The following is a 23,790-nucleotide window of genomic DNA, read 5'->3' on the forward strand; positions in this document are numbered from 1 at the left end:
AGCTTCTTGAAGGATCCCAGGGTGTCAACTTCAACAACATTACTGGGGAGTTGGTTCCAGACCCTCACAATTCTCTGTGTAAAAAAGTGCCTCCTATTTTCTGTTCTGAGTGCCCCTTTATCTAATCTCCATTTGTGACCCCTGGTCTTTGTTTCTTTTTTCAGGTCAAAAAAGTCCCCTGGGTCGACATTACCTTACCTTTAATCACCTTGTATGTGTGTGTGTGTGTATTCTATATTACAATAGCAACAGACCCCTGAACTGGAAAAAAGAAATCCTTATATCAGTTACATTCATCTTCTTCTGTGTGCAGTGCCTGCCTGTAATGCCAACAGCCGTCATATTTAGTGGGAGAAGTTAGAGTTTCACCAGATACCTAAAAAGCCCTGGACAAACACCTTTCGAATTTCATCGTCAGTAAAAAGAAAATGGGGATGACTTTGAAGTTCTCTCCGAAGCATCTCAGCAGTGCTGGTAGTTACCTGCACAGGCATATATAACTGCAGAATTTTTCAGAGCAGCCATCGCAGTTTACACAAACAAAAACACCTTAAGAAACAAGGCAAAAAGTAAAAAAACAGAATATATAAAATAATAATATGGGTCAGAATATATAACCACATAAAACTATCTTCATTACATAAAAATAAGCCTTGCTCTAGACACTGTGGTCAGCTCAATGTAATATTTCTTACCTTGGCGTAACAGAAGGGCAATTATGTCTGGCAAGGCCCACCTCTCGTTGTAAAATCGTACCAAGGTATTATAACTGAATCAATTTTTTGTTGTTTATTTGCCTTTGATTTTTAGTGAAATAATTCCATATATCTCAAATGTACAGTAAGCATGTATTTTAAATTGTAACTGCTACTACACTAGGTTAAAATAAATCTGTTTGCAAGCTATGCTTTCAGATAGTGTTGCACTTCCTGGGTCACCTGCAGTGAGAAACTGCTTCCCCTATTGACTGACATGGTTTGAAGCCAGTAACATGCTTTCACCTGAGAAAATGCAAGTGTAAGAGACATTCTGAAAGGCAAGCAAAATAAGTAAATATAAACACAGATTTTTCAAAAGACACATATATTTTGTATTAATATTAAAATGTTTATAAAATACATACCATGGCTATATTAGTATACAGTAGTGCCCACAGAGTATCAGAAAGTAGATACCCGCTTTTTAACTAATTCTTAACTATGATTGGCTGAGCAAATAAAGGCTATATATAGCTTGAGAACTGCTCATCCAAAGTGTCTAAAGAATTGAATGTTAAAAATGTAATACACAATGCCCTTCATAGAACATAGTCATTCAATGCTTGCCGTGTGCAGATCATTTCCTGTGGCACTGTAACTTCAATACTTCAAGCTCACAGCAGCTGAGTAATAAAAATGACATTTGAAAGTCCTTAACATACATACAGACACAATCATATATCCTCTGATTCTGATACTCTCAATACATTGTGCACAGGAATGCCCGTACCAAGTTCTATTACAATAACCGTTCACATGAACCCCCTCCAGGCTGTTCAATATAGTCTGGCCCACAATCAATCTGAACATTGAGGCCAGTCCATTTCAAAACAAACAGAGGGGTGTGGGGAGACAGAACAGCACACATTGAGAAAGACATCTGGTTGAAACATCATTGAATCTGTAGTTTCTTTTAGTGCATGTTTAAGTCTGTAACTTAAAGATATTTTGTCAACAATTGTCATTTTCAAAATATGATATACAAGTGACATTGATATGACATTTGTGACATATAAAACAGTTCTATGCAGAGCGCTTCATATAGAGGAAAATCTGGTAACATTCATGGTTGTTTATCCTCCTGATTGAAATGAACACAACAGCACACAATGGATCATTTTATGTAATAAGTACAATGTATGGCAACGGTGCTTAAACTTAAACTAAACCGCTGAATTCGGATAATTACTTCGACATGATAAAGCACTTACTTAGCACTTTCTTTTGTGTTAATGCTTTTTCTTAATGAGATTGGCACTTTAGACACGGTCCCTAACTTGCAGTGTGACCTCACAGTGAGGGTGACCAGTTAAATTAATGGAAGGAATAGAAGCCACCTTAGCAATTTTTGCTATATGATTCTTACATTGAAATCTCCAGTCAGGAATAAGTATCAAACACGGATATATTAATTGTGCCACTTTATTAGGAGCGGTCTTTCTGTCTGTCTTCCCGACTGGGTTTGGCATCCCTCTGCTGTAATTCATGTTCTCTGGTCCTTTGATTACTCTGGGAGGCCAAACAAATAGTTTAATCATCACTGCGTACACCCCAACAACACCAAACCCCGAATTTCAAGACAATAGCGCCCGTCTGCCGTGCCGGGATTGTGCAGGGTTCGAGGAGCGCAACAGAGACTTCAGGCATCTTCCAATCGAGCACGTTTTGAATCAACTTGAACAATAGCCATTACTGCCTACCCTACATCAATTGAAATAGACTGAATGGATCTCTTGAGACACCTTCCAGCACCTTGTAGAGTCCAGGTCAAGGCTCTGATCAAGGTAAACAGCTGCCCCAAACCAATATTTGGTACAGGTCCTAATAAAGTGGCCAGTATATATCTAGTTAAACAATAGTCCAGAACCACGTTTCCTCCTGTCATTGACTTGAAAGCGGTTTGAAATCACTCGTTCATTTACATCAGTAGCAGAGACCAAATACATTTCAATTGAGACTCTGTCTGTCTGTCTGTCCCAGTTAGGAAGGTAAACTCCATCCTCCACTCTGAAGGTGTGTATAGCTCTCCTTATACAAACCCACATGGTGAATTATATTATTTTAAAAAAATTGTTGCCAATAAAATAATAAAATAATCCATGCCTGTTGTGCCTATTCATGATATAGGTCCCAAGTGTGCTGTTCTGAAAGGAACACGCAATAGTAAACATGTATTTTTATTTGAAATGGGGATACCTGGTATAACACTTGGTTAAAGAAATTTCAGGTCATGTTTTTTTCAGGTCATGTTTCACTTCCTTGGTCACCTGGATGGTGAAAGTGGCCCCACCCCTTAACTAACCAGCTGCTTCCCCTTTTGACTGACGTGTTTTCAGCCAGTAACATGACCCAGAAGACACTGCTGAGGTGACCCAGGAAGTGAAAGTGTAAAAGATGACCTAAAAAGAGGCATCTCGTGAAAATACAAGTTTGTAAAAAAAGTTTGTCTTTCTTTCAACATTGCACATGTGGAAGCTGTGTAGCGAACGGAAATTCACAACAGGTAAGATCTATGGAATTCTTTTGCCAGCTACATCACTTTAACTTGTAGGTATTAGATGGCTATCAGAGATTCCCAGTGTAAATATATCTGTGTACTCTTACAAAAGTTTACCTCGCTAATTCTGCAGTTTTTCCATGGTTACAGTAGGCATTTACCAGATCATGGTTTGTCATGTTTTGTTAATATGCTTTGCCATACCTCTTGTGCTTTACAATACTTACCTATGCTTTATCATGCTTTCACTGTGGTTATTACACTGTACTGTGCTTTTAGTGGTGGGCACTTTTATAAGGGTTAGTTTACCATGGTTGTTTTTTTAATATGCTTTACCATACCTCTCTGTGCTTACCTATGTGTATGCCTATTACACTTTGCTATGTTATATTTTATAAGGGTATGTGGCTATGCTGCCCCCCTGCACTGTGCTCAATCGATGGAGTCACAGATTTCTTGGACGACTCTGTTGAATTCGTCCGGCTGGTCGGCGTAGACGTGATGGGAGGCGCCCTCTATAATCTGAGAAAGAAACAACAAGGAAGCAAAAAACTAAATCTTGAGAACATTGAAGACTAAATTAAAATTGCATTTGTCACCTTGGTAGTCACACAAATAGGTGCATGGGCTTGGGTAAACCCAGGACTGGGTGTCTCCAACTCCTGAATCATTTTAATAAGATATTTCTTAAGAGGAGTTCTATACCCCAGGACTGGGCGCAGCAGGGTTAGTGCAAGTTTCTAACCCTGCTGAAAATCTCCATGCTTTTTCCATGGTTATATTATGCATTTACCATAAAGTTTTACTTTTATTTTTTTATATGCTTTACAAGGGAAGGTGTTTCAACCATTGCAGGTTTGAATAAGATTTGGGATTAGCCACAGTGTGTACAGGTAACATGCTCATGAAACCAGGAATGCAATGGGAGCCTTATTTCAATCCCTCTCTGTGCATCACAATGCATCCCTGTGCTTTACAATGCTTCCCTATGCTTTACCAGACCTCTCTGTGCTTTACAATGCTTCCCTATGCTTTACCACACTTCTCTGTGCTTTACAATGCTTCCCGATGCTTTACCAGACCTCTCTGTGCTTTACAATGCTTCCCTATGCTTTACCATACCTCTCTGTGATTTACAATGCTTCCATATGCTTTACCATACCTCTCTGTGCTTTACAATGCTTCCCTGTGCTTTATCATACCTCTCTGTGCTTCACAATGCTTCCTTGTGCTTTACAATACCTCTCTATGCTTTACCACGCTTCTCTGTGCTTTACAATGCTTCCCTATGCTTTACCATACCTCTCTATGCTTTTCATTGCTTCCCTATGCTTTACCATACCTCTCTATGCTTTTCATTGCTTCCCTATGCTTTACCATACCTCTCTATGATTTTCAATGCTTCCCTATGTTTTACCATGCTTTCACTGTGCTGTGCTTTTACTATGGGACACTTCCAGAAGGGAGAGCACTCACAATGTTCTTCACGTAGGATCCTGGCCTCAGGGTCTTGATCCTCTCCCCTGTGCTGCTATCGACCCAGGACTGCGCCCCATACAGGACAGTCATGGGAGTGTCCTGGGACAGGAGGGGCATTCGGGGGAGCATGGGGCGCTTTGCCCAGCCGAAAGACTCAGACATAGCTCTGAATGCAATCTCACCACTGAGAGAGAGAGAGAGAGAGAGAGAGAGAGATGTGATCAGAATACTTTTATACAGCACCTTTCATGACACAGTCAACACAATAAAACTTCACCACGGTACATTGTAGTTTCCCCACCATGCTTTTCCCATGGTTATACTATGCAAGTGGCTTTGAAATGTCATTCTCTTTTTGTTTAGTTTTTTACTATCCCCTTGCCTTTTTATGATGTTTGCAATCATCCTGAGTGTTTCTTATATTGCAAACATTCAAATACAAGTCTGTGTCGCTTTGACTCCAAGTTCAGGACCTGCTCTTCAGTTATAGTTGCTTGCCATAGACCTAGTAAATGTTGGCTGGATGAGCCAGCACCATCTAGAGCACAGCTAGTGAATCGCTGGTGAAAAACTGCTTTTCAGAGATGGCGGATCACTAGATGGTCATTTAAACCCGGCTCCTACTACAGGACCTCATGCAGTGTTTACAGTAAACCCATTCTGTTACCATTGCTGTGTCCTGTGTTGTCTGTATCATGTAATCACAAAACTGCTTATTCAGCACTATCTGTATAGTCTGACGCTGCACTTGCCTGGGTGTCTGTGCGTTGCAGTGGTAGATGTAATCAGTCATGGTGTTGTCTTCAAAGAGGTCTTCAAACTTTCTCTTGAAATCAGGACGAAACCTTTGTACTAAACCAGGTCCTGAGGAGGGAGGAGGGAGGAGGGAGGAGGGAGGAGGGGGAGGGGGGGGGGGTTAAAATACACACTGAACACTGCCTGTGTGCTGGGTATCAATCAATCGATTCCAGCAACAGGGAATTCTTGAAAATTCCAGATTCTGGGACCTATGGAGATGTCTGCCGTCAGTCTGTCTGTCTGTATGTCTGTATGTCTGTCTCACTTCCATTACATACCTGCAGAAGCTTGGTATTAACATTATTCGGTTTAAGTTATTTAGAGCAGGGGCTCCTGCGTGGCGCATCTGGTAAAGGCGCTCCGTGTGCAGTGCAGGATGCGCTCTATAGCCTGGACGTTGCCGGTTCAAGTCCAGGCTATTCCACAGCCGACCGTGGACAGGAGCTCCGAGGGGGCGGCGCACAATTGGCCAACTGCGGGCTTGCCTGTAAGCTGCGTTGTCCTCCATGCAGCTCTTGAGTGGCTGCATGGTAAGTCCGCAGTGTGAAAAAAAAAGCGGTCGGCTGACAGCACACGCTTCGGAGGACAGCGTGTGTTCGTCTTCACCCTCCCGAGTCAGCGCAGGGGTGGTAGCAGTGAGCTGAGCCTAAAAATAATTGGCCATTCCAAATTGGGAGAAAATAATAAAAATAATTGGCAACGACTAAATTTTGTAAAATAAAAAAAAAAAATTTTTTTTAAAAAAGCTATTGAGAGCATCAAACTCTGGGGAGATGGGTGTCCGTCTACCTGTCCGTACATCCGTCAATCTGTACGTCACACTTACATTTTTTGCATATACAGTAGATGCCAGTTATTAGCAACCCTGATAAAAAACAACTTTCGGTTATTAAAAACATTTTACCCGGAACCAATCCCGTCCCGTAGACTTTAATGTTAATGCAATTCTGATATTAGCAACGGCACACCGCTTATTGACAACTTTATTACTAGCTGCCAGTGCTACAGAGCGCACTTGCATGATGTATGCACATACTTCATGCAGCTTTTATAACACACTGACTTCGCAACTGCGTATTTCTGGCGGACTGAGACAGAATTGTAGCTTTGAAACTGGCTACGAAGCTGCACGAGATGGATTTACATCGGGAGGTGGTTCATTGTAAAAAGCAGACAACGTTGGACAATTTCTTATTTTAAAATTGTTTTCTATAGAATTGATTGTAAGTACAACACATTTTTTATGTTTGCTTTGCTCACTGTAAGGACAATTGTACTACAATTTTTTTTAGTTTTACACACACGTGAAGTAAACAGTTCTATGTTGGGGTATTTTCTCATGTTAATTTTTTAACACTAACATTTAAAACACATGTATTTCAGTGCCATATTTGTACAACTACAGTATATATCATTCCATATAAATACTAATATAAAAACAGGGGCTTTTCGCTTATTGGCAACTTTCGGTTAATGACACCTTTTTGCTGGGAGCCGAGAGGTTGTGAATAAGCAGCATCTACTGTATCTGGATTGTGATTGAACATTTCATTGCTAATTCATACTCTCTACTATTCTGTACATGCTGATATACTGTATATCATGCACATCAGCTTTTTCATCACACTGATAGCTCTGGATTTACAGCTATTGCACAGAGACACACTCTCTCCCCTCTCCCTCACCCCAGGGTCCTGCTGCTCGGATCACAGCCAGTGGGTTGAAGTGCATCAGGACGCTGGCCACGCCTTTGACCCAGCGAGGGGGTCCGCTGGGCTTCACCTCCCCCCCTGAGGGCTCTCCTGTCTGGGGCCGAGTGGAGGGGTGCTCAGGGAACCCCCAGGGGTCCACAAGGATCAGGTGACGCACCCTGAAAGTGAGAGGGAGATGAGAGGGGAAACTAGCATGCTCCATTTCTTTTTTTTTTAATTTTCTTCTTTAAATTTACATTTTTTACAATTTTTTCATTCATTTCTATTTACAATTTTCTTTTTTTTTTTTTTTTTTTTTAAAAGACACACCTAAGCTTGTTACCTGTACACACTGGGGCTAATCAAGCTTTTAGTAAAACCTAGAATGGGTCAAACTGCTATGCAACATAAGTCTTATTTCCATCCCTGTGATGTAATTCTAGTATATAACTGCAGTTACACTGTAATTCCAGTACGGTCAAGTGTGATATTACATTGCAGTTACAATGCAGAGATGGAAAAGAGACTCCCACTGCATAGCAGTTTGATCCACTCCTGGTTTCACTTTGAGTTTAATAATACACTCCTGAGTTTGTTATCTATACACACTGGCTAATCAAGCACATATTAAAACCTGGAATAGGTGAAACTGCTATGCAATAGGAGTCTTATTTCCATCCTCCACTGTCAAGGGGGCAGTATTTGGGTGCAGGTTACAAAAAGTAAACCTCAACTCCTTTATCCCACTCTAATTTGCAGACACAGTCCAACATCTGCGCAGCCAGCTGCGTGTGACGTCATTCAGCTATGACAAATGTTCGGCTGAATAGAACTGCACAGATCTGAAAAAATCTGCTTGAGAAAAAAAAATGGCAACTCACCGCTGCGGGTGTGCCAAAGCATAAGAAGCAGCAAGGTACCCGCCCAGGCTGTGGCCCAATAGGATCACACTGTCCAGCCCCATGGCCCGCCTCCACTCCTCAATGGCGTGCACCGATTGCTCCTCCGCTTGCCCTGGATCATTACTGAAGGCAGGGCGCGAGCTTCTCCCGAAACCAAGCAGGTCAAAAGCGTGGACCGTCCTCCTCTGGGACAGAGTGTCCAGATTATGCACCCAGAGCCCCACCCCACCCCCAAAACCATGAACCAGCACCAGAGGAGTCCGCCCCATACTGTGAATACTGGTATGAGTGGCACTGATACTGGTCTTGGAGGAAGCTGCTTGGTTCTGGTTGGGGTTGAGGGTCAATGTCCAGATTTTGTCTTGGCTTGGTAGAGACACGAAACGAGATACCAGATCATTGCGAATACCTGGATAGAGGGGAGTGGAAATAATACATTAGTGATGCTGCAATGCTTAGTCAGGGGTGGTAATATGACTCCCATTGCAGAGTAGTCTGATCCATTCCTGGTTTCACTGAGTTTAATATTAAGACTAGGGGTGAGTCTGAATATTCGAGTATTCTAAATAAAATTACTACTCTAATACTTTGATCAAGTTTCGAATACTCGTTCATTTCTAAAACAAATGGAAAAATGTGCTAACTATTTTGTATCATAAATCAACGATATAATGCTCAAACATCTAAAATGCATGCAACCATCTACTACTTTGGAAGAAAACACAAACAAGCATTGCATCTTTACTGTGCGCAGCGGTCAGCAATGTGATGCGTCTCGGCTGAAAAAAAAAAAAAAAAAAGCATGCACTGTTAAGCCTTTGTTGTTTGAGTTCTGTGTTAGCGGTCTCCTACTGATATTGGCTTGATTCCGGAATCAGACTTTTTTTTAAATGATTATTATATTATGGATTCAGCAAGCATGTGTACAGTACATCTCATTTATGCTTTATTTTATAGCATAGATGTTATTGAGCAAACACATTTTGTTGTGTTTTGTTAGTAGTAGTCATGTTGTGTGTTTTATAAGAGTTGTCAAAGGGTGTTAAAACGCCTCTGCTATGTATTCTTATTTCTTACTTATAGTTTAAATCATTCTTTTTTTTTTTTTACTTTGAATACATTAGATGCCTTAACTGTTTCTTCTATTTATCTATTCGTCTCTATGTGTGGTAGCTGCTAACACGTTCTACAGGACCTGTCACTGTTATGAGTAATTAGAGGTTGAATATTCAAAACTTTTATTCGTGGTATACCTGAATATTATATTATTCGAAATTCCCACCCCTAATTAAGCCACACCTCAGCTTGTTACCTATACATACCTAAGCTTGTATAAAAAAAACTAGAATGGGTGGGACTGCTATTCAATAGGAGTCTTATTTCCATCATTGTCAAACATCAGAAACATCCATCCCTCATCGCCACAACAGGAAACTCAAAAGTAGAGCCATCAGTGTGACAAAAAAAAGTTGATGTCCATGATGTATATCAATTACAGAATAGTATAGAAGAGTTAGCAATGGAATGTTTAAATCACTACTTGATCAGCGATTCTCCACATATCAGCAAAAACATAAGTACGACATACAGATGGATAGATGGACAGACAGACAGACAGACACCTCCCTATACCCAGAATCGGACACTCATAACTAAAGAAAATAACGCCACTACCAAGTTTCAACATGTGTTTCTTTCTAAACTGTACATTTGAGACGTAACGGTGCTATGGAAATGCAATATAGGTATGATTAATTTGTTAGGTACAATTACTTGAAAGAAGAGTATGTAGTTTCAGACAGACAGAAACAGATAGACTCACAGGCGAGGATCTTGGCCTCTGTGTTCTTCAGCAGCGACATGGATGTCGGGCACCAAGACGGGACCCAGCTCGACAACCGACTCGGAGCGCTGAGGGGCGGAAGAGCGCGGGTGAGGTCACAATGAGAGGATCCGCAGTAACCCTTAATATAACCTTCTGAAAGTCTACCACAGTCAAAGCACAGCAAAGTGTAATAAAGCACAGTGAATGCAGGGTAAAGCATAGGCAAGCATTGTAAAGCACAGTGAAAGCAAAGTAAATCATAGGTAAGCATTGTAAAGCACTGAGAGGTCTGGTAAAGCATATTAAACAAACCATGGTAAAAACTAAACCTTAGAAAAGTTCCCCATAGTAAAAGCACAGCAAAGTGTAATTAAGCACAGTGAAAACATGGTAAAGCATAGGGAAGCATTGTAAAGCACAGAGAGGTCTGGTAAAGCATAGGGAAGCATTGTAAAGCACAGAGAGGTCTGGTAAAGCATAGTGAAGCATTGTAAAGCACAGAGAGGTGTGGTAAAGCATAGGGAAGCATTGTAAAGCACAGAGAGGTCTGGTAAAGCACAAGGAAGCATTGCAAAGCACTGAGAGGTATGGTAAAGCACAAGGAAGCATTGCAAAGCACTGAGAGGTATGGTGAAGCATATTTAAAAAAATAAATTGCCGTGCTATCTCGGTAGATCTGTTATTATATTAAACAGCCGATAGTGCTGAATTTGCTGGCAAAAAAAAAACCCCTAAATTTTAATGTAACGACCCACTTCCCTTATTCGGGACCAATAATATTTCTCTTTCTTCAGCCCTTATGTTAAAATGACTGGTAGTAGCCTTTTGGGGGTATCATAGATTAATTTGTATTGGTAAAAATACACCTCCTCCCCCTCCCCCAAAAAATAAAACGCTGCCAGGAAATTTAAAAGACAAGAGAGTGAGCGAGTGGTAAACACTTGCGTCACTTATTTATTTATTTATTTATTTATTTAACAGGAATATATATTGTCTGTATTTAAAAATATATATATTTGTAATGAAGTTTCATATATGAACTACTGCGTATAGTGGTAGAACGCGGTCATATCGTTTTGAGATATGACATATTACTTTTAAATATTTTTAGTCGCTTTAAATTACAAGGTGTACTTACTCCGCTTCAATCTCGTCATCCATTGTTATATCATTGAATGACTGAAGTTACACAACAGCTAACGTGAATGGTTTTATTTCCTGTTTGGAAAACCAGCTGACTTTTCCAAAAACGTCACGATCAAGCCGAATGAAAGCGTTTATTAATACTCATGAGGTATCAGGAAGCACTCTTATGACACATCCCGTTTTGATTGATCTATGCCTGTCACATGAATATGTCGTCACACGAGTGGAAAAACTTGCAGGCATTTTTAAGATTGCTATGAGAGAGAGAGAGAGAGAGAGAGAGAGAGAGAGAGAGAGTTTGGTAGTAAATCACAGCGACGAATAACTTAATACCCCGTTTTGATTGGTCCTTGTCTGTCACATGAATATGGAAAAGCTTGCAGGCATTTTACATTGCGATCAGAGAGAGAGAGATAGGGAGAGAGAGAGAGAGAGCGATAGATCTGCTTTCCACAACCTTTCAATTAAAATATAATCTGGTATTACGCTGTACTAATATAACAAACTATGGGTTATTACTTTATATGAATTATCATGTTATGCACGAATGTAAGAATTGACTTTCTGGTCTACTTTTTTCTTTCAAATAGCATATATCTATAATCGTTTACGCAATATATTTTAATATCAAATATATACAATATTGCAGTTTTGTTACAGGATACATTAGTTAATCTCTAATGTAATCACAGTTTTACATATAGACTGCCCTTGTTTTCATTTATGTCCCAAATTCTAGGCCGATTTGCTTTTCAGATAACGTCCCAAATTCTGGGCCGCTTTCCATTTTCGAATTCAGCCCAGTTTCTAAGTCATGCATGCACAGTTTACCATAAACTGAATTGTGAATTCATTTAAGAGTAACCCTTAGTACTTTAATCAAAGTTAATGTATTTTTTACTCTCCCCAAAAAAACTATATATTTTATGAAAAAATGTAATGTTAAAATAAAACAATGAAGAAACTACATTGCACTGAAATAGATACATGAAATGAATTAAAGCAGTCGTTTTCCTTTACAAAGGCTAATATTAAAACACATTTTTGAGAAGGAACATGGTATTCCAAAAAAAGGACATCTCACTTGCTTATGTAATGTCCATCAATATACTGTACCCTTCTCAGTCTTTTCTCTGCACCCCCTTTTGCGCCAAACCTGCACTCCAATTCCCCTCCACACACATCCACACGCAACCCCTGCACGCACACACTGCCATGCAACCCCTGCACACTCAGACCACCATGCAACCTCTGCACACACACACACACCAGCATGCAACCCCTGCACGCACACACCGCCATGCAACCCCTGCACACTCACACCACCATGCAACCCCTGCACACACACCACCATGCAACCCCTGCACACTCACACCACCATGCAACCTCTGCACGCACACACCACCATGCAACCCCTGCACACACACCACCATGCAACCCCTGCACACACACCACCATGCAACCTCTGCACACACACACCACCATGCAACCCCTGCACGCAGACACCACCATGCAACCCCTGCACACACACACTACCATGTAACCCCTGCACACACACCACTTAGGGGACCAGCCTGAATATAACATGCCCAGTTTGGTAGCAATTCTTTGCAATAAATTCACTTTGCCGAGCCGTCCTGGCACCTAGAACCTAACCCCCACAGAACGATAGGTTGCGGATGCAACCCCGGTTCCCTGAAAGAGAAAATAACCATCAAGTATGGGACATTGCCGTCAGGCAGTATGGATTGGCTGAGCTTTATGTCAAAGCTGCCGATAGGCCTCCGCGCAAGCTGCCGTGTAAGCCCGCCCCCCTGGAAGCTTACTATACGCAACGCGCGGAGAGTCACTTCCTCTTTTGCCCTTCAGGCCGTGAAGGCTTCCAGAGCGACCTCACGGCTTGATGGTTATTTTCTCTTTCAGGGAACCGGGGTTGCATCCGCAACCTATCGTTCCCTTTCAAGTCGAAAATAACCATCAAGTATGGGAACAGTGAACCCAAGCTGTCGCGAGGGAGGATTCTCGGCAGTAGGACAGACTTACGTCATAACGCAACTGCGCAGGCAATGCATCTACGCATATGCGGAGCTGCGCCTCAGCGTCTATGCTCGCAATGACACCTGTCCTAAGGTGGAATAGTCACACCATATTGTCAACCACTCTATATGTCCGCAACCTGAGGCGTCATAGAGTGTAACACAGATGCTCCAAATGACGGAGCAGAGGATTCCAGTACATTCAACCGGTAGAACCTCGTAAAAGTATGCGGTGTAACCCAACTGGCTGCAGCGCAAATGTCAGACACCGGCACTCCTCTAAAGAGGGCCCAGGATGTTGCCATACCCCTAGTGGAATGTGCCTTCAACTGCCCTGGTGGTGGAAGGTCCATAGAATCATATGCTAACTTAATAGCATCCACTATCCAATGGGAAAGGCGTTGCTTAGACAACGACTGACCCAAAGTCTTAGAACCATGGCATATGAACAGCTGTTCTGTTTGCCTCACAGGTCAATATAACACCTCAATGCCTGCACAGGGCAGAGCATGTGTAACCGCTCTTCCTCTGGGGAAGAAAAAGGAGGAGGATGGAACGCCATCAACTCGACTGGTTGGTTCATATGAAATGGGGATATGACCGGATTTGGACGCATGGAGACCTTAGAACCGTCTCCTGCAAAACGAGTACATGACGAATGCACCGAAAGTGCATGTAACTCACCCACGCGTTTTGCTGATACCATAGACACGAGCTTCATATCCACACTGTGGAGAGGCTCGAACGGTGCCTTGGTAAGGGCTTCTAAAACCACATCAAGGCTCCATGATGGTAAACTGGTCGTCCTTGGAGGCCGCAAGCGTCTTGCGCCTTTCAGGAACTAAGATGCCAGAAAATGGCAACCTGGTGATAACCCGTCAATGCGTACACGGCAAGCCGATATGGCGGCTAAATACACTTTAAGTGTAGAGGGAGATTTCCCCTCATCTAGCAGCTTCTGCAGAAACTGTAATATCACTGCCATAGGGCAGGAGACCGGGTCATGGCCCTCAGCCAGACACCAACTTTGAAACAATTGACACTTATACGCATACTGCGACCTAGTAGAGGGCGCTCTCGCACTCTGAATGGTCGATATAACCGCCGTCGAAAGCCCTAAGGCTGACAGGCGCTCCCGCTCAGGGGCCAAGCCCATAACTGCATGAGTTTGGGGTTTGGGTGCCATAGCCCTCCTTGGGCTTGGGACAACAGGTCCGCTCGCAGAGGGAGCTCCCTCGGGCGACCGTGCAACAACTGCACTAGACTCGGGAACCATATTCTCCGAGGCCACCGAGGAGCGATCAGAATCACTGTCACTTGCTCTACCCTGACCTTCTCCAAGAAAGCGGGGAGCATCGGAATCGGTGGAAATGCATACAGGAGCCCTGGCGGCCATTCGTGAGCCAGTGCATCGACTCCTAGGGGGCTGTCGAGGTCCTTCACCGAGAACCATAGGGGACAGTGCGTGGTCTCTTGCGAAGCGAAGAGATCGACTTGCGCTGTGCCGAACCATTCCCAAATGTGCTCTACCACCCGAGGGTGAAGACACCATTCGCCTGCAAGAGGACCTCCTCTGGACAGGAGATCCGCTGCATAACTGACTCTGCCCGGTAGGTGAACCGCACGCAGAGAGGCTAAACGCGGTTGTGCCCAAAGCAACAGCCGTGTTACCATCCGGTGAAGACCGGGGGACCGCAAGCCGCCCTGGCGGTTGATATACGCCACTACCGTGGTGTTGTCTGACCGCACTAACACGTGCTTGCCTAGAAGCACTGGCAAGAAGTGCCGAAGGGCGAGGTCCATCACTCTGAGTTCCAGAGCATTGATGTGGGCTGACCTCCAGGGTCCTGACCACACTCCACGTGTCCCTGTCCCATTCCAGACTGCTCCCCAACCCTGGTTGGAAGCGTCGGTTGTGATGACTTCCCTTCGGAAGATGGGACCCAAGTGTACACCCTGGCGGATGTTCGAAGGAACTTTCCACCAGCGTAGTGCTTCCCAGCAGGTTCGGGATACCATCAACCTGCGGTGCTTGTCTCTCCGCGGATGCAACGCGAAGGCATTGAACCAGGCCTGTAGTGGTCTCTGGTGTAGTAAGCCCAAGGGAAGGGCTTGTGAGGCGGCAGCCATCAACCCCAGCATGCGCTGACACAGCTCCATGCTGACTGTTTCTCTCAACCTGAATAAGGAGAGACATCGTTCCAACGCTGGAGCCGCTGGAGATGGTCTGTAACCATCACTGTGTGCTGTGCCAACTGCTCTTTTGACTGCGCGCAGACGAGCCAGTCATCCAGATAGTTCAGCAGTCGGACGTCTTGAGCCCGCAAGGCAGCTAAAATGGCATCCATACACTTCGAAAAGGTTCGAGGAGCTAGAGACAGGCCGAATGGCAGGACACAAAACTCATAGACCCTGTTCTGAAATGCGAATCGTAGATACTTCCTGTGTCCTGGACAGATGGGAACGTGAAAGTGTACGCATCTGTCAGGTCCACGGTGGTAAACCAGTCACCCTGCCGGACAGACTGGACAATGTGCCTGTGCGTAAGCATCTTGAACGACAACACCCGTAGGTATTTGTTCAGTACTCGCAGATCTAAAATAGGACGGAGCCCGCCGTCCTTTTTGGGCACTAGGAAGTACTTGGAGTAGAACCCCTGGTCGGTCAGAGCAGGGTCTACTAGTTGAATGGCACGCTTCCTTAGCAATGCCTGTATTTCCACATTCAGAGCTGAGGACTGAACCGAGTCCTTCACTGCAGTCACTCCCCTGAAGGGGGGGGGGGGGGGGTTAACCGGAACTGAAGGGTGTATCCGGTGAGTATAGTTTTGCGCACCCAGATGTCGTTGGTGCATTGTTGCCAGAACAGGAGCTGTGGAACAGTGTAGGGGTGGGTTAACAGCTGCCTGGGTTTCTCATGGCTGCTTAGGCTGCGCTTGCTCACGAGGGGCCTGGCCAGAGCCACGAGGGCGCGGTCTGCCACCTCCTCTAGGGCGCCACCCTCCGCGCTGCGGTCTTGCAAACGCGGGTTGGCTGCGTGCTGATACACCCAAAGGGGCGATTTTACTGCCCCGTGGTTACGCCTGCTGCTGCGGCGGTGCCCTGCGCCACTGGCGCTCCTGTGGCCACCTTGGCTGGAAGGGTTTGCTTGGCCACATCTTTGCCAACTGCTGTGACGCCTCACGCGTCACAGCAGTTAGACAGCCTAACTGCCTCTGTAGCCGCAGCGTACCCCTTTTTCAGGTACTGAAAAGGGCAGGAGGGGTCCTTAGTCAGCCCCGATAATGTTGGCGCCTTTACCAACGCGGCAAACGCAACGCCCACTGGTGGGAAGGACGCTAACCCAGCTTCGCTCGCCCGGGGCCGGGGCTCCCCAGGTGGACTGCACCTCCTTAATAAAATCGGGGAATGCCGGTAGCATCCTGGACTGAAGGGGCTGGGCTGACGGCGACTCAAATAGAGAGCGTCGTGTTGGCTCTAACACAGGCCAGTCCACGCCTAAGTGACGGGCTGCCCTCTCCACCACTGACCACATAGGGTCATTAGTATCCAGCACTTCAGGGTCATCCTGCCCAGAGTGATGGGATGCCACCTCAGGCTCCGTGCCCTCTTCAAATAGGGGCTCTACGTCGGACACGTCCCTTGAGACAGCATCGACGTCCCACTCTACCTGGGGTTGGCCGTGAGGCACTGGTGGAGGAACCACCGGCTGACTAGCGATGGGCCCGGTTGTTAGCTCTGGAGCCCGAGGCACCACATTCGCTAGGGTCATGAGGAGGGATTGCTGTCCCATCATGACCTCCATGAATTGTGACATTTTGGAGGTGAGCTCAGCCACTCCAAATGTGTCCTGTTGTCGCCTGCCCCGTCGAGGGGAGCGAGAGTGCTTTCTACGTCGAGGCGATCGAGATCTCGACCTGGACTCCCGACGGGGACGTGCCCCGCGAGAGGAAGGACTGCGGGAACGTTCCCGAGCACGCCTAGCTGGGGACCTCTGACCAGCTGTAAGCTGGGAGGATGGGCTCCTGGGGAGCTGTGACATCACCGGCGGCGTCAAAACAGACGACGGCGACCCCGAGGATGGGGAACGACCCCCAACCGCCTTCCTTGCTCTCTGGCGAAGGGTGCGTGTCTGGAACCCCGCACATAGATGGCAGTATGCCCTATCTGCCAGGGCAGATGCGGCATGGTCCGGCCCCAAACATGCGACGCAGTCCTCGTGTGGATCGCTGGCAGGCAACTTGGCCTGACAGGTCACGCATCGGTGAAACCCAGACATCGTGCCTAGCACTCGCAAGCACTGACGAGCAGTGAAGCGAAGCGATGAGCACCGATGTGCGTGCGTCGAACGCCGAAGCGTCAGGCACCGACGTCGAGCACTGAAGTGCGTGCGTCGAGCACCGAGCGTCGGGCACCGAGCGTCGAGCACCTGAAGTGTGTGCGTCGAGCGCCGCCGCGTCAAGCGCCGAGGTGTGTGCGTCGAGCGGCGAGCACCGAAGTGCGTGCGGCGAGCACCGAAGTGCATGCGTCGAGCGTCGATGCGTCAAGCACCGACGCGTCGAGCGTCGAGCACCGAAGCGTCGAGCGCCGAGGGTGCGTGCGTCGAGAACCGAGCGTCGAGCGCCGAAGTGTCGAGCACCGAGCGTCGAGCACCGAGCACCGAGCACCGAAGCGTCGAGCACCAAGCGTCGAGCACCGAGCGCTGAAGCGTCGAGCACCGAAGCGTCGAGCGTCGAGCACCGAAGCGTCGAGCGCCGAGGGTGCGTGCGTCGAGAACCGAGCGTCGAGCGCCGAAGTGTCGAGCACCGAGCGTCGAGCACCGAGCATCGAGCACCGAAGCGTCGAGCACCGAGCGTCGAGCACCGAGCGCTGAAGCGTCGAGCACCGAGCGCTGAAGCGTCGAGCACCGAAGCGTCGAGCACCGAGCGTCGAGCACCGAGCGCTGAAGCGTCGAGCACCGAGCGCTGAAGCGTCGAGCACCGAAGCGTCGAGCACCGAAGCGTCGAGCACCGAAGCGTCGAGCACCGAACCATCGAGGGTGCGTGCGTCGAGCGCTGAAGCATCGAGCACCGACACACACACACGGTCTAGCCTAAGCGAGACCGAGGCTGCAGATATGCGCGTGGCCTAAGGCCAACGCAACATGCGTCCTAAACAATTAATACAATATATATAAACAATATATATACACACAATATATTACAAAAACCCCAAAACACAATAATAATAATAAACAGAGGAAAGATGGAGAGACCATGAAGAAATGCGATGCCGAAGCAAAGCATGAAGGAAATATATAATGTAAAAACAATATATAATCCTAAAACAACAATAATAATAATAATAATAAATAATAATTACTCCGAAGAGTATAACTGAAATAAACTCGGAGAAGGGGATAAACCAGCTTCTCAAGCCTAAGCTTATTGAGTACAATCAGTTAACAGCTCTAAGTCCTACCGCTACTGAGGCTGAAGGCAAAAGAGGAAGTGACTCTCCGCGCGTTGCGTATAGTAAGCTCCCAGGGGGGCGGGCTTACACGGCAGCTTGCGCGGAGGCCTATCGGCAGCTTTGACATAAAACTCAGCCAATCCCTACTGCCTGACGGCAATGTCCCATACTTGATGGTTATTTTCGACTTGAAAGGGAACCCGAGATACGCCCCGTCAAAAATGTCCAAAAATGACCCTTCTTTGGTTCATATCTCCATGACCCTGAGGCCTAGAACCCGGGTAGAATTTCATAGGGTCATGTCTGGGGGCCCTCTTTCACAGGGAGCCATCTATTTTCAAATGCTACATTTTCACATTTTCAGCATGATGGCGTGTCAAGGTTGGATTTCCAATAGCTTTTGAGCTCCAGGTTGGCAAAAAAGGTCTAAACTGGGGTCCTTTCCAGCTGGGGACACGTCGCTTGGAGGGATCGACAGGGGCCCCAAGGTGGACCCTCGTATATCCCATGATAAAACACCTTTGGGGCAACGGCCGCCATCTGGCGACGGGGTGGCATACGAACCTGTGGCTGGTGATTTTCTTTAGCTGAGAGTCGTGTGCACATGAAGAGAGTGCTCCTGAGTTCCTTGCCCCAGGGGTTGTGGAGATATGGGGTACGACAGCAGCCCCCTCCACCCCCCACCGACCGCGATTCCTTATGGCATATCCCATTAAAAAATGAACATAAATGTTTCGGGGTAACGTTCGTCATCTGGCGGTGGGGTGTCGTACGAACACTTGGCCAATGTGTTTCTTTAGTTAAGACAAAGAGTGCCCTTCTGAGTTCATTGGTCCAGGGGTCGTGGAGATATGGCTAAGATAAGAGACCACCCCCCTCCCTATGGCAAATCCCATTATAAAAACAAAATCGGGGTAAGGCTCGGCAAATGGCAAGTGGGTTGTACGAACTCGAAGGAATCTATTTACTTTAGCTAAGAATGTTGTGCATCTAAAGAGAGTACTTCTGAGTTTGTTGGCCCAGGATTTGTGGACTTATGACACCCCGACCGTGATTTCCTAGGGCAAAATACATACAAAAAATGTCCATTATATATGAGACCTGAAATGTGCACATTTTGTAGTGTATTTATGCAACAGAAGCACCGATTAAGTCCATTCGAAGTGTTTTGTGATCATAGTGTCAGCTTGAGTGTATCAGAGCATAGTTTTGCATTGAAAGTTTTGCGCAAGTGGAGGCGACAAAAAGCACTATATATCCTATTCTTTAAAATATCACTTTGTAATGCAAATTTAAGGAACGCAACCACTTAACAACTTGCAAATTGGTACAGAGTACCTGTAGGACATGCAGATAATGAATCTAGAAGCACAAGTGTCTAGCTATTTTGCTCCCCATGTAGTACCAAATGCAGTATTGCGGTACACCGTTACGAGCAAGTACAACTGGGTGTGTGAACGGGCTAGGAGTGTGCATATTGCTACAGAGCAGCTTGTCTTAGACTGACAAAAATGCACCTCTTGCGATACTTGTAAATAGCCTTTTTTTATGATTTTCAGCAACAGAAAGGGTTAAGCACGCCATTCAAATGGATATGGTATCAGACAGTTAGTCCTTAGATGTCCGAAACCACTGTATCGCTGTATAACCGTATACCTAGGGCTTCTGTTTTTTGGGTTTTATTAATTGTATTTTTCGGTGCTTATTTTTAGCTATTTTCGAGTTTTATGTAAATCTTTTTTTTTCGGGGCTTTCGTTTTTTATATATTGTATGAAATTGGTGTTTCCGGTTACTTTCCAAAATGCTTGAGCGTTTTTTTTTGTGTGTCAAAATATGTATAGTAGTAACTGGACAGTACTTGCACACTTAAGTTGTCCCTTCTTTCCTTCGCTGTCTTCCACAACGAAATCCCTACGGTCAAGGGCACATTCTTCTGGGGTTTTTGTCTGAAGGCATTTTTGCACATTTCGCCACAATTCTGTTTTAAATCCTCCATATCTTAACTGTAATACAGCTTCAAATCCCGCTAACAAGCCTCCATCCTGATTGTAATCTCGTTTTAAATCTTACAAGCAGAGTCTCCAATAGAAATGTAGGAATGTGCTGTCACTCAGTAGTTGCGCTGGGTTTAAAGTATTCAGAACTAGTCAATGATAGATACAAGTCAAGAAGGCGGGACTTTGCCCAGCAGCACAGGGAAATGTATTTATTATTATTTTTGTAGTAGGTTTTATTTTTTAAAATATGAAAAGGGTAAAGTCAACGTGAATAGATTAACTGATTAACCGATAAACACGATTGTAAGTCGCCCTGGATAAGGGCGTCTGCTAAGAAATAAATAACAAATAATAATAATAATAATAATAATAATAATAATAATAATAATAATAATAATAATAACCATTTCCACAGCTTTTCCGGTGTTTTCCGGTGTTTATTGGCTATCCACCGATTTCATTTTTTTTTGTATCAGGGGTGTTTTATCAGGTTTTATCAGTTAAAACCGAAAATCAGAAGACCTATGTATTCCCTATAAATATCACTTTTTATTTTTTAGTGGTTAAAGAAAAGGGCTTGTAACCAGGAGGTCCCCGGTTCAAATCCCACCTCAGCCACTGAATCATTGTGTGACCCTGAGCAAGTCACTTAACCTCCTTGTGCTCCGTCTTTCAGGTGAGACGTAATTGTAAGTGACTCTGCAGCTGATGCATAATTCACACACCCTAGTCTCTGTAAGTCGCCTTGGATAAAGGCGTCTGCTAAATAAACAAATAATAGGTGCGGCCGCATTTCAGTAACAGCAATAGCGACAGGTTGAATTTGTTTTAGGTGTTTGATGAAATGGATACATTAGTATACAAAGGAAGAAAACACAACTTATACTAACTTTGCCGAATAGAAAGCGAATACGACTGTTTCCAAAGAGATTACCAAATACTTGTCTTTTTAATTCTGTGCATCCAAATACTTGTAATTAAAAGTTTTAAGAATTAAGCCTACTGTTTGTTATTCTGTCCTAAACCAGCAGTTTGTCACCCAAACTGTTGTGACATTAAATTATTTATTAAATAAACGGGGGGGGGGGGGGGGTCATCAGATTATTCTCCATTTTATTGCAACTGAGGTACCGTTCAGTTGAGTTGAAACCTCCAGAGAGAAGGGGTACAGTTTCAAAAAAAAGTTGAAAACCCCTGGCCTACAGTATAAACTATCAGGAATAGACAAGGAAAATGTTGACTAATACAATACAATAAGATTTATTTGAAGTTGTTGAAGGGCACTGGTCTCTTAACCCCAGAAGGTCTGACAAAGCCCTACGCATGACTATATATTGATGGACATTACATAAGCAAATGAGATGTCCTTTTTTTTAACATTTACATTTTATTTCTGTTTCTTCATAAAAAAAAAAGAAAAAAATGTTTTCTGGGGAGAGTAAAAAATACATTAACTTTGCTTTGTGTACTAAGGGTTACTCTTAAATGAATTCTAGATCCACTATATGGAAAACTGTGCATGCATGACTTAGAAACTCGTCTGTCAGCTAAGCAGAATATCTCAAAAAACTGGGCTGAATTCGAAAATGCAGAATTTGGGATGTTATCTAAAAACCAAATCGGCCCAGAATTTAGGACGTAAATGAAAACAGGTGTAGTCTATATGTAAAACGGTGATTACATTAGAGATGAACTAATGTATCCTGTAACAAAACTGCAATAGTATGGGGCTCCCAAGAGGCGCATCCAGTAAAGGCGCTCTATAGCCTGGACGTCGCCGGTTCGAGTCCAGGCTATTCCACAGCCGTCCGTGGACGGGAGTTCCCAGGGGGCGGCACACAATTGGCCGATCGTCGCCCAGGGGGAGGGTTTAGGTCGGCAAAGGTGTCCTCGGCTCACCGCGCACCAGCGACCCCTGCAGTCTGGCCGGGCTGCGTTGTCCTCCGACGCTGTAGCTCTTGGGTGGCTGCATGGTGAGTCTGCAGCGTGTAAAGAAGCGGCCGGCTGATGGCACACGCTTCGGAGGACAGCGTGTGTTCATCTTCACCCCTCCCGAATCAGCGCAGGGGTGGTAGCAGTGAGCTGAGCCTAAAAACAATTGGCCATTCCAAATTGGGAGAAAATAATAAAAAATAAAAAAAAAATTGCAACGACTAAATTTAAAAAATAAAAAAAACTGTAATAGTATGGAAGATATATATTTGATATATATCGCGCAAACGATTATAGATATATGCTATTTGAAAGAAAAAAAGTACACCACTACAGAAAGCCAATTCTTACATTCGTGCAAGATGATAGTTCATATAAAGTAATAACCCATAGTTTGTTACAGTAGTACAGCAAAATACCACATTATATTTTAATTGAAAGGTTGTGGAAAGCAGATCTATCGCTCTCTCTCTCTCTCTCCCTATCTCTCTCTTTCTGATCTCAATGTAAAATGCCTGCAAGCTTTTCCATATTCATGTGACAGACATGGACCAATCAAAACGGGGTATTAAGTTATCCGTCGCTGTGATTTACTGTGAACTTTCGGTATTACAAATGAAATGTACATTTTAGAGGCAAAACACAAAATCGTGAATGTCGAGTACTTCACATTACGTTTCTTTGAAACGGACCACATAACATGTTTATTTTAATATTTTAGACGTCTAAATCGGGTAATACGAATACGTTAGAAATAAGACATATTTCTGAATCATTGACGTCCTTTTAAGGTCTGATTTGGCAAGTTTTGAGATGATTCAGCTCTGCCGTGTTATATTAATTCGTCCTTATGTTCTCATGTATGTCTGGATAGATAACCACGGTAACGCATTTATATACAGAAGTACATGAGAATCTTTTTGTTTTAAGCCAATGTGTTTTATTATTAAAAGAGATGGGTGTAGAGTTTTTAAACATCGCGGCTGAAGAAACAAACTACTCATTTACATCTTATGAAAACTCAAAAGTTATGCTATGTATATGAAGTTTGATGTATACATTAATATTAATATGGGGGAAATGTGTATAATTAGTACTTATTTTTCAGAACTCTTGTACTCGCCTACCGATGCCTTGACCAGACTGCACCCAGAGTTACCTCCAGACCCTCATCTCTCCCTACACCCCTGCCTCCAGATCCCGCTCCTTCTCCACCCTCGCCCCGCTGTGGTGGAATGACCTTCCCACTGATGTCAGGACTGCCCAGTCCCTGACCAC

General features: G+C 44.6%; 1 protein-coding gene across 4 annotated transcripts; it reads right to left on the reverse strand.

Annotated features, from left to right (window-relative positions):
• Nucleotides 1-1,066: 1,066 nt before the first annotated feature.
• abhd4 (abhydrolase domain containing 4, N-acyl phospholipase B) lies at nt 1,067-23,790 on the reverse strand. 4 transcript variants are annotated; one of them, XM_033997326.3, is made up of 7 exons: nt 23,640-23,790; nt 9,948-10,036; nt 8,105-8,534; nt 7,218-7,402; nt 5,487-5,598; nt 4,732-4,918; nt 1,067-3,777 (listed from the first exon to the last, which is right to left on the reverse strand). In XM_033997326.3, exons 2-7 carry the CDS (start codon nt 9,985-9,987, stop codon nt 3,688-3,690), a joined length of 1,044 nt encoding a protein of 347 aa, XP_033853217.3. In that variant the 5' UTR covers nt 9,988-10,036; nt 23,640-23,790; the 3' UTR covers nt 1,067-3,687. The 4 variants fall into 4 exon arrangements, with proteins under 4 accessions (XP_033853217.3, XP_033853216.3, XP_058872798.1 ...); XM_033997325.3 differs by having other exon boundaries at nt 23,636-23,756; XM_059016815.1 differs by lacking the exon at nt 23,640-23,790 and adding an exon at nt 11,089-11,303 and having other exon boundaries at nt 9,948-10,111.

The sequence above is a fragment of the Acipenser ruthenus genome, chromosome 54 (genome assembly GCF_902713425.1).
Source record: "Acipenser ruthenus chromosome 54, fAciRut3.2 maternal haplotype, whole genome shotgun sequence".
NCBI lineage: Eukaryota > Metazoa > Chordata > Actinopteri > Acipenseriformes > Acipenseridae > Acipenser > Acipenser ruthenus.